The 19,143-nt window shown below is 38.2% G+C and overlaps 1 protein-coding gene across 3 annotated transcripts; it reads left to right on the top strand.

Moving 5' to 3' along the window:
- Positions 1-1,961: 1,961 nt before the first annotated feature.
- On the top strand, positions 1,962-18,917 carry LOC111147001 (SPRY domain containing 7). Of its 3 annotated transcripts, XR_002640579.1 has the most exons (6): positions 1,962-2,133; positions 2,722-2,838; positions 5,164-5,330; positions 12,968-13,070; positions 16,458-17,183; positions 17,411-18,890. XR_002640579.1 is itself a non-coding variant. In XM_022502833.1 (5 exons), the coding sequence occupies exons 1-5, from the start codon at positions 2,028-2,030 to the stop codon at positions 16,553-16,555; spliced, it is 591 nt and encodes a 196-aa protein (XP_022358541.1). In that variant the 5' UTR covers positions 1,962-2,027; the 3' UTR covers positions 16,556-18,917. The 3 variants fall into 3 exon arrangements, 2 of the variants coding, with proteins under 2 accessions (XP_022358541.1, XP_022358542.1); XM_022502833.1 differs by having other exon boundaries at positions 16,458-18,917; XM_022502834.1 differs by lacking the exon at positions 2,722-2,838 and having other exon boundaries at positions 16,458-18,890.
- Positions 18,918-19,143: the final 226 nt, after the last annotated feature.

Here is a 19,143-nt window from a genome sequence, read left to right on the forward strand (position 1 = left end):
TAAATCTCTGGAATTTGAGAGGCAGCATGATCTGGTGGAGCAAATACAGGCTTAGGCATCCTACCTTGTTTATTTCCTAGTCATCTGAGGCTACATCAGTTATATAATCCCTCTACCTCTATTTCTTCATCTATAAAATGAGGACAATATCCACCCTAAAACTTTGAAGAATTTGATTAGATACATACGTCAAAGAGTGCCCACTTCATGGAACGACAGGAAATTTTGTCTCTCCACCTTCTATTCAATTTCCCCTTCCCTCCCAGTGGAAAGAGAACCGAACACTAACTGAACTCTTAGAATAAAGGTCGAGGTTTTCAGTAAAAGAAAAATGTTTGGGACGCCTGGGTGGCTCAGTTGGTTAAGCAGCTGCCTTCGGCTCAGGTCATGATCCCAGCGTCCTGGGATCGAGTCCCGCATCGGGCTCCTTGCTCATCAGGGAGCCTGCTTCTCCCTCTGCCTCTGCCTCTCCCTCTGCCTCTGCCTGCCATTCTGTCTGCCTGCCATTCTGTCTGTCTGTCTGCTTGCTCTCTCTCCCTCTCTCTCTCTGACAAATAAATAAATAAAATCTTTAAAAAAAAAAAAAAAGAAAAATGTCATGTGTAAAATGATCACCAAGAAAGTACTTTATAGGCAGCGAGAGAGTCTACCCTCAGTCACTTCAAAAATCACCTTAGTTATTAATTCTCTGGTAACTAAATAAATAAAGTACAGAACTTGGAGGTTTTCCCTATTGTAATGAAAACACCATTTGTATAGACAGCAAAGATCCAGGACCCTGAAAAAATTCTCTTATTCTGTCGGGGGGGAAAATCCTCCATTAAGGAGATTTACACTGAGGTCACCAGAATGTTATGTGTAGAAAACCCATTACACATTAAGTGGGTGTCTTGCGTCGGTTTCCCAGGACCTGAACCCGGGCGAAGCCTTATTTGGGAATAAAGGTTTGAGCCAGCCTAATTCTAGAGGTCACCGAAGACCATCTCCGGGCCCCAAGGTGTATTAAATAAAATCGACCAGGGACAGATGATCTAAGTAGGGGAGGAGATGACAGGTGACCACACTGTGGGCCTCCTACTTGGAAGCAAAGAGGAGCAGGCGGTAGGAAATGAGGGCTTCCCTCGGGAGGCCGGACGACCTCCTCGTTGCCTCCGGAGTTCCCTCCACACTCCTCGAAACCCCCAGTCCACCGGGACGGTTAGCTTGGCAGAGGCGGGTCGAGCATCGCCCTCCCGCCCCGCCACACTAGTATCCCCCCCTCCTGGGCTTCCTCAACTGCGCGGCTCCGAGGGCCACGGAACGCGCATCCGTGCACCTAAGATGTACCAGGGCCGACTTAGAACCTCAGGTGCGCATTCACGGTGAAATCACTAACAGCCATTGCTCTCGGGGCCTGTGCGTCTATTTAGAATTTGAGGAAATTCTTCAGAAACCAGCCACGGTGGCGGACAGAGGCTTTTGGTGGAGGCAAAGTTCTCTCAGCCTTGGGCGCACGGTGGTGGGCGTTGTGGAAAACCTCAGGGTCCTTTACCAGCTCTCACTCCCCCAGCATGACTTGCTTCTGTCAATTCATCCCTAAAGGTAATGTCAAGGTTGGGGGGAACAGTTTTTCAAACTCAGCATTCTACGACTACTCAGTGTCCGAAGAGTGCCGACTCCCTACGAACTGCTCAACGTGAGAACTCGGTCGTGAACACTCGCCGAGAGAAAAAGGACCCGCGCACCAGAGAACGAGGTCCTCGACCCGCCCGCACGTCACGCCCTCCTCCCCGCTCCGCCTCTAGCCCCGCCCTCCTGGGCCCCGCCCCTCCCCGCCTCAGCCTCTACATCTTCCATCCGGGGTCGGATACGCCTCTGCCTGCATTGCGCCCTCCCGGCGTGGGGCGTCGCTGTATCGGTCTGCGCGCTCCACACAGATTCTGGCGCTCGGGCGGGGGCGGGAGGCAGAGCGGAGGCGTGGGGACGGAGTCGCCGCGGTCTAGAGGCGGCGGGTTGCGAGCGGCGGCGGAGTCGGGGGTCTTGGCGCCATGGCGGCGTCGGTATTCTGCTGCCTGCGGTGCTGCAGGGACGGCGGGACGGGACACATCCCTCTGAAGGAGATGCCGGCGGTGCAGCTGGACACGCAGCACATGGGTAAGCGCCCTCCCTTCCCCAGACCCAACGGCCCCCGCCGGGTGTGGCGCGGCGGGTCGCGGGCAGTGCGAGGTCGGAGGAACCACGCGCGGCCCTGCCCCTCCGGGCGCCGCCCCCCGCTCCTCGCTCTGAGGTGCTGCCCTCGACCCCGTTTTGTCTCGCGGATCTCTCTCAGACGCCGGCCGGGTGCACCTCGGCCCTGTTCTGTGTTCAAGGCTACGCAGCCCTGTCCGCTCCTGTCATCGGGAGCTGGTTGTGTGCACCTACCCACCCATTTTCACCGGAATCTCGGAGCAGCCGCCTCCCGAGACTCGTCAGCTGTCCCCAGGCGAGGGGAGCGCCTGTGGTGCTCCTCCTACAGAATTACTACTAAATTGCGTTTCTAAACAAGATTTCTAGCCACAAATGAATATCAAATATAAACATTCTCAGGGGAAAAAATAGTGAACTAAAAATTGTTTTTATCAGCATTTCTGTATTTCAAAGTAAATACAGCATCGCTATTTTTTGACTAAGTGAAACAAATTGACCTTGATTGTTGGATAAGAAAATAAAAAACTTTACACGGTCTCTGCATTTTTTGTTTAGGAACAGATGTTGTCATTGTAAAAAATGGAAGAAGAATATGTGGAACGGGAGGCTGTTTAGCCAGTGCCCCTTTACATCAAAACAAAAGCTACTTTGAATTCAAAATCCAGTCCACAGGTTGGTATAATGGTCCTTTACTATTAAAAGTACTAATTAAATATTAAGAGCAATTTTTCGTGTGTGAAAAAGATTAACGAGGCAATAGAAAAGCACCAAACTTATTTGGAAGAACTTTTTTCCCCATGTGTGATCCTGGCTAAAGTAGTTAATTTAGTTATTGAGTTATTTTAGGTTCAATTTTGCTATCTATAAAATGGGGTTGCAAGAACTGCCTTTCCTCCTTCACATTGGTTATACTTATGAGTGCGTTTAACACGATCAGTGTAAGACACTAGCGTTATGAAGGGCTGTTAGATGCTCCATTTCATTTGGCCAAGCATTAAAGGTGTAGATTCTTGCTATTTTATCTTGGGATAAAACCAGTCTTATTCTGGATGTTTTCTCATAACTCTTGTTAAAATACCCAAATTCGTTGTCTTCTGAAGCAGTTAGCACATTTAGAATTCTGATGTCTGTATTTCTCGTTAAAAAATTTACAGAGTTTTTTTGAATCCTACAACAGTTCTGCTTGAGTGTTAGAATAGCAATTAGTTAACTTGTAGCTGGATTGAATGTGGGGAAATGTATTTTTAAAGCTTTGTTATAAAAAAAATTTCTAGTGAAATAGAGCATGAATAATTTAAGTATAGGTGTAGAATAGGAAAACTAAAGGGAAGTAAATCATACTCTTAGTCAACAAGCTTGATTGATATAAAACATCCTTCTGGGGCTTGTTTTCTAAATTAATTTAAAATACTGATTTTCTTAAGTATATGGAATAGATATGAAACTGTCTTCCATTTCATTCTTTTATAAGTTAGCTGCAAAATGTCTCTGGTAGCTAAAATCTTCTCAAGTACAGCCTACCTTTTCTCAAGAGAAGCAAATACTTTCTTGATCCTTAAATCCAGGACAAATTTTTATGTGGATTTTCTGTAAAGGATGGCATTCTCGGTGACGTCTCTCAAATAAATATATTGTTGGAATTTGTAAGTTGATCTCTCAGTGAAAGCTTGAGGCAGTTATGCCAAAGTGTATCACAGCATGCACAGTTCTTTAGGAGTAAGGAGACTCTGTAACCCTGTCTAGAACTGTTGTTTCATGAAATTAGTACTATCCCCTTCTGTCACTCTTAAAATTGTCCCACTCTGGAGGATAAATTATGTTGTAAGATTATTTAGGAAGCCCAGACAGTGATATCCAGAATGCAACTTTCTGATAGTTTTGCCTAATTCAGAAAAATTGATTGGCAACATGATCTCCAAACCTTCCATTTATAGATTTTCTCCTTACTGATTTTGATAAAAACTGAGAAGGAAACAGTTTGAAACAAAATCCAGAGCTCTAGGTATTCTGTTTGGCAGGTTAAGAGGAGAGCTGTCTGCTTAAAATCAGCTTAGACCAAAAGGTTTTAAAAACTCACTGATTGGGGGGTCCTGAGTGGCTCAGCTGTTAAAAACTCACTGATTTAAGGCATGGGTAAGAAAATTTTTTTTTTTTTTAATTTAATTTTATTTTTTCAGTGTTCCAAGATTCATTGTTTATGCACCACACTCAGTGCTCCATGCAATACGTGCCTTCCTTAGTACCCACCACCAAGCTCACCTAATCCCTCCCCTGCCTCCCCTTCAAAACCCTCAGTTTGTTTCTCAGAGTCCACAGTCTCTCGTGGTTTGTGTCCCCCTCTGATTTCCCCCAATTCACTTTTCCTTAAGAAAATAATTTTATACGTCATCATTAATTTTCTCCTCTTTGTGGTATTGACCAGATCTATGTTATTTGTCACACATTATAGATGCAAAAACTAAAGACTAATTTCCCACTTCTCTGAGGTAGTGCTTGACTAGAACCATAGGCCATTTAATTATGTGCTTTTTCAAAATGTCTTTTAGAGAATAGTAACGATAATCGCTAACATCTTTTTTAAAAATGCTCTGCTTAACCAATTTTGGGGGGAATACTTACGCTTTTCCAAGTATTAGTGACCTTACTATGTCTTTTAATAACCCTTTGAAGTAAGTACTGTTAGAACCTCACGTTCACAGGTGAGGAAACAGAGACAGGTTAAATACCTTGCCCCAGATCACCTAGTTAAGCCAGAGTTTAACCTAGGCTATGCAGCTTCAGAACCCACTCTTATCTCATTGTACTGCATCTGTAGAGAACATAGGGTAGTTCGCAAACTACTTTTAAAAGATTTGTTTTTAAAAAAATTAATAAAAAATAGTTTAGTGATTAAGTACACGATTTCTTTTAAAAACAACTTACACTCTTAAAAACAATCCCTTCTTTCATATTTGTATTCTTCAGATTTTGGGGGCATTTAAACTATTATTTTTTTAGGAATATGGGGTATTGGCGTTGCAACCCAGAAAGTTAACTTGAATCAGATTCCTCTTGGCCGAGATGTGCATAGTCTGGTGATGAGGAATGATGGAGCCTTATACCACAACAACGAGGAGAAAAATAGGCTGCCAGCAAACAGTCTTCCACAGGAGGGAGATGTGGTGGTAAGTTTACTGTGGAGTTGTTTTCCACTGTAAATTATTAAAGTTAAACTGCTTTTAGTGTATATAGTTTTGCCTGGGAGTTTGTGGTTTGAATTCTAAGGCACTGGGATTGGATCTAATGAGGTGGTACATATTCCAAAGAGAGCACTTGGTGTAGATTCTGCTACCTTACCTAACTACTCTCCTTTCTAGAGCTGTTGCTGGCCAGGAAAATCGGTATAAGCCCTTATTTCCATTCAGGAGAATTTTGGCAGTTTGGCTGCTTATCAGCATTTCTTGCTTCTCTCACATCAGAGAAATCTTGGCCCATAATTTTGAAACTTTGCTGACATTCATATTAGAAACTATTAGGTATTTTTGCAGCTAAATATCTCTTAGAGAAAATTTTGACATTTATTGCAGGTATACTTCGGACATACTGTTGTTTGTTTCTAGACCACTGCAATAAAGCAGATATTGCAGTAAAGCAAGTCAAATGAGGTTTTTGGTTTCCCAGTGAGTGTATATGTTTACACTGCATTGTAGTCTTTCAAGTGTACATAGCATTATGTTTAAAAAAATGGATGTACCTTAATTTTAAAATATTCTATTGCTAAAAAATGCTGACCATCATCTGAACTTTTAGTGCGTCATAATCTTGTTGATGGAGGGTCTTGCCTGAATGTTGATGTCTCCTGACTGAGCAGGATGGTGGTTGCTGAAGGTTAAGGTGGCCCTCACAATTTCTTAAAAGAAGACAACAGTGCATTTTGCTGCAAAGATTGACCCTTCTTTTCATTAATAATTTCTCTATGGCATATGATGCTCTTTGATAGCATTTTGCCCGAAGTAGAACTTCTTTCAAAATTAGAGTCAGTTCTGTCAAACCCTGCTGCTCCCTCATCAACTAAGTTTATATAATATTTTAAATCCTTTGCTGTCATTTCAACAGTCTTCACAGCATCTTCACCAGGAGTAGATTCCATCCCAAGAAACCACTTTCTTTGCTCATTCACAAGAAGCACCTCTTCATCCACTAAAGTTTTCTCATGAGATTGCAGCAATTCAGTCACATCTTCAGGCTCCATTTCTAATTCTAGTTCTCTTGCTGTTTCCACCACCTCTGCAGTTCATGCCTCTACTGAGGTCTTGAAACCCTCAAAGTCATTCATGAGGATTGAATCAACTTTTTTGAGACTCCTGTTAATGTTGAAATCTTGACTTCTTCCCATGAATCATAAATATTCCTTTTTTTTCTTAAGTAGGGTCCATGCCCAGCATGGAACCCAACACGGGTCTTGAACTCATAACCCCGCAAATCAAGACTTGAGCTGAGACCAAGAGTTGGATGTTTAACTGACTTGAGCCACTCAGGTGCCCTGAATCATGAATGTTCTTAAGGGCATCTAGATGGTGAATCCTTTTCAGAAGATTTTCAGTTTACTTTGCTGAGATCCTTCAGAAGAAGCACTGTGTATGGCAGCTAGAGCCTTATGAAACTTAAGTAATTAAGTAATTAAGACTTGAAAGTTGAAATTACTCCTGATCCCTGGGCTACAGAATGGATGCTGTGTTAGCAGGCATGAAAACAGCATTAATCTCGTATATCTCTATCAGAGCTTTTGGGTGAACAGTTAGATGCATTGTCAGTGAACAGTCATATTTTGAAAAAAGTCCTTTTTCTGGAGCAGTAGGTCTCAACTGTGGGCTTAAAATACTCAGTAAACCATGTTGTAAACAGATGTGCTGTTGTCCAGGTTTTATTGTTCCATTTATAGAGCTCACAAAGTAGATTTAACATCATTCTTAAGGGCCCTAGGATTTTTGGAATGGTCAATGAGCATTGGCTTCAACTTAAAAGTCACCAGCTACATATCCCCTAATGAGAGTCAGCCTGTCCTTTGAAGCTTTGAAGCCAGGCATTGACTTCTAGAATCTAGCTCTGAAAATCCTAGATGGCATCTTTTTCCAGGATAGGGCTATTTTTGTCCACACTGAACATCTGTTTTTCAGCATAGCCACCTTCACTTGATTAGATCTGGATAACTTGCTGCTTCACCTTGTGGCTTTTGTGTTACGGGAATGGCCTCTTTCCTTAAACCTCGTGAACCAGCTTCTGCTAGCTTCCAGTTTTGTTTTGTTTTGTTTTGTTTTTTTTCTGCAGCTTCCTCACCTCTCTTAGCCTTCATAGAAATTGAAGAGAGTTAGGGCCTTGTTCTGGATTAGGCTTTGGGTTAAGGGAATATTATGGCTGATTTGATCTTTTAAGCAGACCATCAAAATTTCTCTGTATCAACAGTAAGTCTGTTTTGCTTTCTTATTTGTGTATTCACTGGAGTAACACTTTAATTTTCTCCAAGAAGTTTTCCTTTGTATTCACAACTCAGTTAATTGTCTGGTGCAAGAGGCCTAGCTTTTGGCCTGTCTTGGCTTTCTACATGCTTTCCTCACTGAGCTTAATCATTTTGGACTTTTGTTTTAAAGGGAGAGACATGTGATTTCCTTTCCCTTGAACACTTAGAGGCCGTTGTAGGGTTATTAATTGGCCCAATTTCAATATTGTGTCTAAGGGAATAAAAAGGCCAGAGGAGCCAGGGAGAGATGGGAACACCTAGTCAGTGGATCAGTTAAAACCCACACATTTATTGAATGATCTTATATGGGCATGGTTTGTGGCACACCAAAGTAGTTGCACTAGTAACATGAAAGATCACTGAACACAGGTCATCTTAACAAAATAATGAAGAACTTTGAAGTATTGCAAGAACTACCAAAATGTGACCCAGAGACTTGATGTGAGCAAACACTGTTGGAAAAATGGCACCAATAGACTTGTTCAACACATGGTTGCCACAGACCTTCAAATTTTTTTTTTTTTTTTTTTTTTGTGGGACCAAGTGAGGTCATTCTTTTTTTTTTTTTTTTTTTAAGATTTTATTTATTTACTTGACAGACAGAGATCACAAGTAGGGAGAGCAGCAGGCAGAGAGAGAGGAGGAAGCAGGCTCCCCGTGGAGCAGAGAGCCCGATGTGGGGCCCGATCCCAGGACCCTGGGATCATGACCCAAGCCGAAGACAGAGGCTTAACCCACTGAGCCACCCAGGCACCCCAAGATTTTTGATTTTTCTTAAAGATTTATTTATTTTAGGAAGAGAGTGGTGGTTTATTTATCTATTTAGAGGGAGGGTGAGAGAGAGAGAGAGACCCTCAAGCAGACTCCCTGCTGAGCACAGTGTCAGATGGGTGGTTCAGTCCATGACCCTGAGATCATAACCTGAGCAAAAAAATCAAGTCAGATGCTTAACCAGCCAAGGCACCCAGATGCCCGTGATCTTTCTTTTCTTTTCTGCAAATTAAAAACTATGAAGAACATTTAGTTTAGTTTTGTTTTGTTTTGTTTAGAGACGGGGAGAGAGAGAATCTTAAGCAGGCTCCACACCCAGCATGGAGTCCGATGTGGGGCTTGATGTCACGACACTGAGATCATGACCTGAGCCAAAACCAAGAGTCAGACACTTAACCAACTAAGCCATCCATGCTCCCCTAGTTTTTAAATAGGTAAATTGTTGAGTTTTAGGGGAAAAGAAAAAAAAGTTGTTTTAGGAGACAAATGGTATAAACCATTTTTAAAATCTGCTTTTCCCTGTTCTTTTTGAATAGTTGGCTTTGTATTTGTAGATCATTGCCAGATGTCCATAATATGGAACACCTTTATTCAAATGGATATTTCTTTTTTTTTTTTTTTTTTAAAGATTTTATTTGTTTATTTGACAGAGAGAGATCACAAGTAGACAGAGAGGCAGGCAGAGAGAGAGAGAGAGAGAGGGAAGCAGGCCGAGAGCCCGATGCGGGACTCGATCCCAGGACCCTGAGATCATGACCTGAGCTGAAGGCAGCGGCTTAACCCACTGAGCCACCCAGGCGCCCTCAAATGGATATTTCTTGAAGGAGAGTCTTGAAGTCAAGTCGATGCTCTCAGCCTGTTTACATGAAGATAAAATTCAGACATAAGGATAATCAGTAACAAATGTTTTTCTTTGTTGTTGAACTTCTAATGTGTGTTATTCTTGTCTTCCTATCTCATTTATTGAGATAACTGATACCACAAATTGAGAGATTTAAGAATGATCAGTTTTATTAAATTAAACTTGGGTTTTCATATCCATTCTGATAAAAGGAGGACTTTTAAAAGGATGAAATATATCCAGAGTCAAGAAAAATAAAAGATTACCCTACCTTATTACCTTTATATTCCTAGTTCAAACACTTGAGAACAAATTTCACCAAATTGCTGACAGTGGCATAGGAAAAGTAGAATGGATTTAAGACAGGAAAAACATTCTCATATGTGCAGAATTTCAGTCATACACCGTTCCCTGAGGAGAAATCAAGAAAAATAAGCTTTCAACATCTGACCAAATTATTATATTCATGCAGTAATCCTATAGTACCCACAGGGCCTACTGTAGCACTAGGAAGGCATACCTGGGTTATGCTTATTTTTTCCTTTTATACATAGTCTTGAGAAGTGGAAATTATAGTCTAAAATTGCATTTTTCAGTTTAATTTCAGAGAAGTTTTATTAACATTCTACACCATCATCATCATCATCGTCGTCATCATCGTCATCATCATAGCAAACACTTCTCTCACATTTATTATGGGCCAGGCACTGTTTTAAATGCCTGGCAGGGATTAGTTGGTTTAATCCCTATAATGACCCTATAAAATAGATAGTATTATTATTACCATTTCATAGATTAGGAGAAGTTAAGTAACTTCTTTTATGGAGGGATCCTGGAGTATAATACAGGCAGCTTAATTACAGATTCTCTTCACTGAACATGCAAGCAATTATTGATAAATGCCTTGAACGTGTCAGATATTTTGGTATCATTGTGGCAGAATGAAACCGTTTCTGGATCATATAAAAGGACAGATTATGTTAGAAATACTTGAACTAAACTTTGCTAGTAGGAATTGGGGGTTCTTACATCCTTTCTCACTTCTTTCTTTAGTGCTGTGATTTTGCCGTGGTGCTGCAAATTGGGCTTTTAATACCTGCTTGCTTGCAGTAGGTTATGCTGCCACTAGGTGGTGAAGGGTGACCAGATAACAAACCTCGGCTCTGTGCTAGACACCCCGTAAGGTGGTTCCTATAGAGAGAGGACACATGGTTTTTGTGTGATTTTGTTTTTGTTTTTTTAAATGAAAAAAAGCCTCTTCATTACAAAAACTAATTCCAGCCATCAGTTAGTTTTATTATATTTAAATACATAAACTGAAATGAAACAATGTCTCTCTCAATATTTCTTAACTATTAAAAAATTATTCTTTAGGGACGCCTGGGTGGCTCAGTTGGTTAAGCGACTGCCTTCGGCTCAGGTCATGATCTCAGCGTCCTGGGATTGAGTCCCACATCGGGCTCCTTGCTCAGCAGGGAGCCTGCTTCTCCCTCTGCCTCTGCCTGCCACTCTGTCTGCCTGTGCTCACTCTCTCTGACAAATAAATAAAAATCTTAAAAAAAAAAAAAACTTAAAAAAAATTTATTCTTTAACGCTGGCTTTACTGAGATTTGAGGAGAGTTTTTAAAAAGATTTATTTATTTGTTTTAGAGAGAGAGCCAGACTCCCTGCCAGAGTGCAGAGCTTGATCCTAGGACCCATGAGATCATGACCTGAGCTGAAAGCAAGAGACTTAACCACCTGAGCCACCCAGGAGCCCCAGGAGAATCTTTTATAGCACTTAACACACTGACTCTTCTGGGCCTGGGTGCCTTTGTTGTTTTAAGGAGAAAGTGAAGGAGTTAAGACTAGATCATCTGTAAGATCTTTTTCTACCTCTAAAATTTTCTTTTTCTTTTTTTTCAGAGATTTTATTTATTTACCAGAGAGGGAGAAAGCACCGGAGTACAAGTACAAGCAGTACAGGCAGGCAGAGAGAGAAGCAGGCTCCTTGCTGAGCAGGGAACCGGATGCAGGACTCAATCCCAGGACCCTGGGATCATGACCTGAGCCAAAGGCAGATGTTTAACCAACTGAGCTACCCAGATGTCCTAATCTACCTCTAAAAAGTTTTTAAAGTTGATACAATATATCCACAGTCAGAAATCCTTGGAGTGGTGTTCTTGGTTTGTGATGATTTCGCTATTGAAAGATCTCTGCTGTCTATTCTTAATTCTTCAAATTAAGACTTTCTGCCAGTAGTTAGTAACTATTATATAAAGTTTTAAAGAGAGGTAGTATGGCATGGCAAATAGAGTAGTATTCTGAAGCCGTACTGCATGGGTTTAAATCCCAGCTCTGCTGCTTCCTAGTTCTGTAACCTTACATAAATTATTTTAATCTTTTTGTGCTTTAGCTACCTCATCTGTAAAATGGAGATAATAGTAATAATAATAATACCCATCTTGTTGTGAGGACTAAATATGAAGTACTTAGAATAGTGCTTGGTACATAATATAGGCTTTCAAAGTATTTTCCAGCATTTTAATAATAATAACTTTATTATTAGTTTTGACTTTTGCACCTTTAATAACTTTCAGATATACAGACTTATCTATTTTTTTTTTTAAAGATTTTATTTATTTATTTGTCAGAGAGAGAGAGGGAGAGAGAGCAAGCACAGGCAGACAGAGTGGCAGGCAGAGGCAGAGGGAGAAGCAGGCTCCCTGCAGAGCAAGAGCCCGATGTGGGACTCGATCCCAGGACGCTGGGATCATGACCTGAGCCGAAGGCAGCTGCTCAACCAACTGAGCCACCCAGGCGTCCCCAGACTTATCTATTTTTATTCTTTTTTTTTTTTTTTTACTCTTTTGAGCTATTTTCTGTTGTTCAACTTGATACTAGCTAACAATTATATTCTATTGTAAACACTAGCTTTACCTTGGTGTAATACATTTGATGAATTTGAAAGCAAGGTAAAGAGATGGAAATGTATTTCTTTTCAGAAATAAGTTCTATGAAGACACTTCTTCACAACTTGATAACAGTGACAGGTATTAAGCTCCAATGCTGAAAACCTCATTGTTTTTCCCCTTAAGATCAAATTCTGTAGAGAGCAGTGATTTCTGTATGATTTTCAGAGGTCTCTCTGGGGATGCCCAGGTGGTTCAGTCGGTTAAGCTAAGCGTCTGACTCTTGGTTTCGGCTCAGGTCATGATCTCAGGGTTGTGAGATCGAGCCACGCCTCAAGCCCTGCACCGGGCTCTGCGTTCAGTGGGGAGTCTGCTTCTCTCTCTCCCTCTCCTCCTCCCTCCAGTGCACTTGCTCTCTCTCTCTCTCTCAAATAAGTTTAAAAAAAAAAAAAAAAGGTCTCTCTGTACATGACAGGCAGTACTTATATTATCTTAATGTTCACAAAATAAAATTCATATTATCTGAATATAATGCTAGGCATCAGACTGTTCTCATTTGTTTTACTCTGATGTGAACTCTTGGAACTTTACCTGACTTTCCCCCACATAATCACCAGTAATTTTTTTTTTTTTAATCTCAGTTCAAGCAGAACTCCATCAAATTGTAAACCCTTAATGAAAGCTGTTGTGACACAATTATAATTATGAAGTTTTTTCCATGCTTTTCAGTGGGTGCTTTCTATTTAAGATTTTTATGGAACATTTATAATTTTATTTTTTAATATTTTCTTTCCTTCCTAGGGTATTACGTATGACCATGTAGAATTAAATGTATATTTGAATGGAAAAAATATGCATTGTCCAGCATCAGGTATACGAGGGACAGTGTATCCAGTTGTTTATGGTAAGCTAAAATATTTCTAAATATTATTATTATTGGATTGTTAACTTTTTTCTTGACATTTTCATTAACTTTCTATCATTCAAAAATCTGGACAAGTTAATAAGGACCTCTTTTATATGAAATGTACTCAGTAGGATATTAGAATCCCACTTTACAGGAATAAGTTTTTTATTCCCCATGTATTAAACATTTTTTTCCAAATACAGTGATTATACTTAAATATGCAATAACCATACTCCCTTTTCTAATCATGTAGTCTTATATTCTAGAAAGTTCCAAAGAGCTTCACTGAGTTTACAGAGCTCTTTCTTCCAGTTATTAGGGAGATTTAGGTGACCAGGAAAAGTAATTGTAAAGAATATTTTGGAGCCAGGGATGGGAATTTTATATAGACTGATCATTAGTTATCTCTATAAAGTTACCTAAGTTTTAAAACTCTTCTGAGAGAAATTGTAATTAGAACAGTTTCGTATTGATAGTTTTACTTCTGGTGGTTATGTATATGTATGTACTATAATTTCTGTACAAGTGCGTCCTCCCAAGAATTGGGTTACTTAAGAGATGACTCTATACCATTTAATTATGGTAATTTTTATTATAGAAAAATTCAGACATGTATAGAAGTAAAGAGAATGGTATAATGAACCCTCATGTACCCATCACCAAGCTTCAAACAGGTATCAGCTTGGAGCCTGTCAGGTCTCATCTATCCCCTAATGCTACTACTCCTCTGTTTTTCACCTTTCCTTCTGGGATTGTTTTGAAGCAAATGGCAGATGTTATATCATTTTATTCATAAGTATTTTATATGTATCTCTAAAAAATAAGGTGTCTCTTTATTAAAAAAAAAATAAGTGCAGTGTCTTTATCGCTCTATTCTGCTTTATTTTTTATGTTACCAAGTTTAAATCAACAGCCGTGTTTTTCTGCCTATGGTTTTAGTAATTTAAAAATATTTTCTCATTTAATTACTTTAAGTTCTTAGATTTAAGCCATTATAAGAACTAATGATTAATTTTTATAGTAATTTACTAGAAAGGTAGCAGTGTTAGTGCGATAGGCTACGATGTCAGAAAACTATACACATAATAAATAAAAATAATAATATGATAATAACTAAAGCTTATGCTTTACTTTTTAGTTGTTTTCATTAGTCTTTTCTCCCAAAAATTATTTTTCAGTGGTTTTCCACTATCTTTGCATATAAAAGTGCATTTTTAAGTTTGATTTTGGTTAGTTTCTTTGCCATATTGGGTAAAATAATTTCTTTATCTACTTAAATGGAAATTAGCTTAATATTCTAAATAATTTAGTCTGAGAAATGAGATAAATATCAAATTATACAAATGAGTATAGGAAATACAATTTTATTCCAGATTGTTTCTTTGATTTAGCATAATTTTTAATGTAGTAAAGTTATAGACAGTAAATTATACAAAGTATATTTCATAAATTGACATTGATAAATCAGTTAAATTAAGCCAAGTATTTTAATGGTCTAATAATATCAGAGATAAAAATTAAAGTTAAGGGATGCCTGGCTGGCTTCGTCAATAGGACATCCAAGTCTTTACTTAGGGGTAGTGAGTTCAAGCCCCGTGTTGGGTATAGAGATTATTAATAAATAAATACATACATATATACATACATACATAAAAATAAACTTTAATTCCTTTACCTTTTATCTTCCATCCCATCCCTAATCCTAGATCCATCCAGTTATTCATTTTGTCAGTTCTTAGACTCATACTATGGAGAGAAAAAGCCATATCACACTGAAGAAAAGTGTCATCACAAAGTTAGGCCTTATTACAACCTAAGCTCTCAACATTTGTGGCAATTCTTTTACATTTCTGCACATTCCAGACCTTCACCATACTTCTTGAATTCTCTCCTCATCCTCCACAGATGACCTTACCTTCTACTCTATAAAGAAACAGGCTGTTAATAGTGAACTCCATCTTCTCACCCCAGCCCTCCTGAAGTTTTTCGCAATCAAATCCAATCCTGCCTTCTTTCTGTCCCGTCTTAGACGAAGTGGTATCCTTCATGTTAAAAAAAAAAAACACTACAGTCTAGATTTCAAATTCCCGAACTCTGGGACTTCACTTTGCCACTTATTTCACTTATATGTCACATAAGGAACATCTCTCTTCAATGCCTATAAATGTTCTGAATCATCCTTATCCCAACTAAACTCCTAGCCTCAGTAGCCCTATGTTTGCCCTTCTTTATCCAGCTGCAGTACTAATAGTACCACTTACTGTATCGTTCAGTTTTTCTTCAGCCGCGTCTCACTGCATTTACCACCACTTCACTGAAACCACCCTTGTTAAAATCTCTACTGCTTTCATAAATGTCAAATCCAGTACTTAACTTTTTTCTGCATTTATTATGAAATATAAAATATTTGGTGATGTGCATTTAATATATGTGTGCAGTTTAACAAGTAGCTATGAATACTCATGTCATTACCAGAGTCAACATAATGGATATATTCATTACCCCTAAAATTTCCTCCTGTTCCCTTATAATCCTTCCTACTCACTTTCTCCGCCCCAGCCCCAACCAACCACTGATCTGCTTTCTGTCACTACAGATACTCTGAATCATAAAATTTGAATTCTTTTTCTGTGTGGCATGTCTCAGCATAATTATTTTAAGGTTGATCATGTTGTAGAATGTGTCAATAATTCATTCATTTTTATTGCCAAGTCGTATGTGTGGTTTATTGTCTGCTTTTATCATAATATGTTTTTCCTTTTGCCTGTTAATGGATGTTTAAGTTGTTTCCAATTTGGGGCCATTACAAATAAAGCTGCTGTGAACATTATGTACAGGTCTTTGGTTATATGCATTTATTTCTCTTTGATAAATGCTGGTAAAAAGATGTAGAAGCTAAATAAGGCCTACAGTCTCATTAAACTGTACTTTATCATTGTCAGTTTTCCAGTTTTGATATAGTGCTATGGTTAATGTAAGATGTTACCACTAGGGGAAGGTGCATGAAGAGTACAGAGAATGCTGTTATTTTTGCAACCTTATCTGAATCTGTAATTTTTCAAAACAATTTTTAAAAAGTAACACATCTTAATATGTAAAATTGAGAAAAGAGAGGTAGGCAAATAAGGAAAAAATTAAAAGTACTCACATTTACACTATCTATTAGTAATATTTTGATGTATATCCTTTCAGTGTTTTTAATTTAATTTTTTATTGTGTATCTTTTTACCCAATAAGATGATGTTTTATAACCTGGGCAGCAGGTGTATTTATTCTTTTTGCCTGTTAATATTATGGAATTATGATAACAGTCTTTTATAATTATGTATTCTTGTGAATTAAGGTGTTAGCTTCTAATTTCTTTCTTTCTTTTTCTGTCTTTAGTTGATGACAGTGCAATTTTGGATTGCCAGTTCAGTGAATTTTATCATACTCCTCCACCTGGTTTTGAAAAAATATTATTTGAACAGCAGATCTTCTGAATGTATTTGTTTTTGAAACTTGTGTTTCTGCACTTTTAGGAGTGTTTACCATTTAATAAAGCTTTACCTGACCTGTAGATGAAAATATATTCTTAAAAATATGCTTGTTAATGTTGTTCAAGGAACCAGTGTATTCAAGATACCATCTGGAAGTTGTGATTTGAAATACTTCTGTTTTGTGAGATGAAATCAGCATTTGGGGCAGTTTATTTAATTCTTATTTAAATAAATATAACTATGGGTTTGATTAACAGTATTAAGTGGAAATATGTATATAGATATTTAAAAGGGAATCTTTCTTACATAAAATATTTGTTTTTATAATAGAGATGTAGAGTTGCGTGGGTTTTTCTCATTCTGAAATTTAGACCTCATTAACTATTTTAAGTCTGCAGTCTAATTTGTGTCTGAGTGTTCTTTTTTATATAGAGTATAACAAAGAGATAGAAAATATTGGCAACTTTTTTGGTGATTTATTTACAGTAAAGTGTACCACTTTTCATAAACTTTAAATTGCTTACTTTGTATGTAATTGCTTTTAATTTGCTTTGTGAAAGGAGGTGAATGTTTTGGTAACTGTCAGAGCGTTTTGTTGAAGACCGTCATGCTGTGTTAGTTCAATACCAGAGTAAGTAGTGGTTGATTGGCAATGTAGTATACACTGGCAGACATTTAGAATAGTATGATGCTTTAAACGTAATTGTAAATGAGATTATTCTTTTAAGAACTTTTATTTAAATGTATGTTTTTCTGTAAGGAATAATAAAATAGTAACTAATTAGTACTATATTAAATACATATTCTTCCTGTTTTGTTAATTATACATTAAATTCACTTCATCCTTGATTATTTCAGAAGTTCAGAGAAAGTGCGTCCTCTCCATGACCCTGAGCCTCTGCCAAGTCTTCAGTAAAGATTTCTTCTATACCCTACTGACCTGAACTAATCACTGTACACACTCTGGTAGAGTCTCCTTTGCTAGTGAGCCAAGGACATGTATGTTTCACTCCTTTGTCAACAAGGAGAAGTATGTTGTACTAGAAAACCATGGGCATTAGAATCAGAAATCTGAATTGTGATTTTGCCCTCTAATCCCATTACCTCCTCAGCTGAGTTCTTTAGCATCCCTGAGTTCAAGTTCACCATTTATAAAAGGGATACTCATACTTGCTTGGTAAGATTCTGTAACTAGTTAAATAAGATAATATATGTAAAATACCTGAATCACCATGGGCACTTAAAAATGTAGTTTCCTTGTTGACTCTTAAGCAGTAGTTTTCATAGGGTCCTCAGACCAGCCGCCTCAAAAACTTGTTAGAAATGCATATTCTTAGGCCCGCCCCAGACCCACTGAATCAGAAACCGCTGGGGATAGCACCCAGGAAGCTGTGAACAAGACTTTCAGGTGTTGTAATACATGCTAAAGTTTGAGAACCACTGCTCAGGAGAGAATGATTGCCTACTATTAATTTTCTAAGGATTTAAGACTATTTTTGACCCATAGGCAAGAGAATCCTGCAGTGTTTATTGTTTGTTTGGTAGGTGAAAATGTGACAATATGCTTTGAAAACATAAATATACTTGAGTAAATTTATTTACGTAAAACCCATATTTACCTCTGAAGATACAGAATTGAATGATATTATTTATGCATTTTTGTCTGACTTTCTGAATCTTAATTCGTAAAGAACATGCTTACTTTGGAAAGCGAATTGAAATGACTACTGTTTGCTCTCTTTATAATGTTATCTACCTCTTAGTTATTTTTTTTTAAGCCACATTTTTTAAAATTATCCTGTTCTTTACTCAAGACTATCTTTTCTGCCTCTAGTCTTATGGAATAGGCACAGTACTAAAATGATACATGGGTTGTGCCATGTCCGTGACAACAGTTTGATGAAGTATAGATGTGTCTTTAATCCGAAGTTATCTAATCCTCTTGGGAAAATTACCTTCCTAAACCTATAACCTCAGTCTAATCTTAAGGAAGACAGACAAATTCCAGTAGAGGGGCATCCTACAACATACTTGAATAGTATTCCTCCAGACTGTCAAGGTCATCAAAAAAAGAGAACGTCAGAGAAACTATCATACCCAAGAGGAACTGAGTCCAAGGGGACATAACAAGTAAATGTAATATGGCATCCAGGAAGAGAGAAAAGGTATTAGGTAAAAACTAAGGACGTATGAATAGACTGTGGATTTTAATAATAAAGTATCAATATTCATTTATTGTAACAAATGTATCCTACTCTTAAGATGTTAATAATGGGAGAAACTGGGAGAGAGAATATGTGGAAATTCTGTACTACTCAATTCTTCTGTAAATCTAAACTATTCAAAAAAATAAAGTCTTAAAAAATTTCATTGATGGGGTGCCTGGCTGTCTCAGTCAGAAGAATATGCAACTCTTGATCTCGCAATTGTGAATTCGAGCCCCACATTGGGTGTAGAGATTAAATACATAAAAAAAAATTACATTGAGCTAGGAGAAATTTAAAAATGAAATCATGAAGTCATCATGAAGTTGTCATGAAGAATATTAGTATGGTATAAACCCATACCTTAAATAGTTCATGGTAGGGAAA

This window comes from Enhydra lutris, unplaced genomic scaffold, assembly GCF_002288905.1.
Source record: "Enhydra lutris kenyoni isolate GAN:26980312 unplaced genomic scaffold, ASM228890v2 scaffoldscaffold15, whole genome shotgun sequence".
Lineage (NCBI taxonomy): Eukaryota > Metazoa > Chordata > Mammalia > Carnivora > Mustelidae > Enhydra > Enhydra lutris.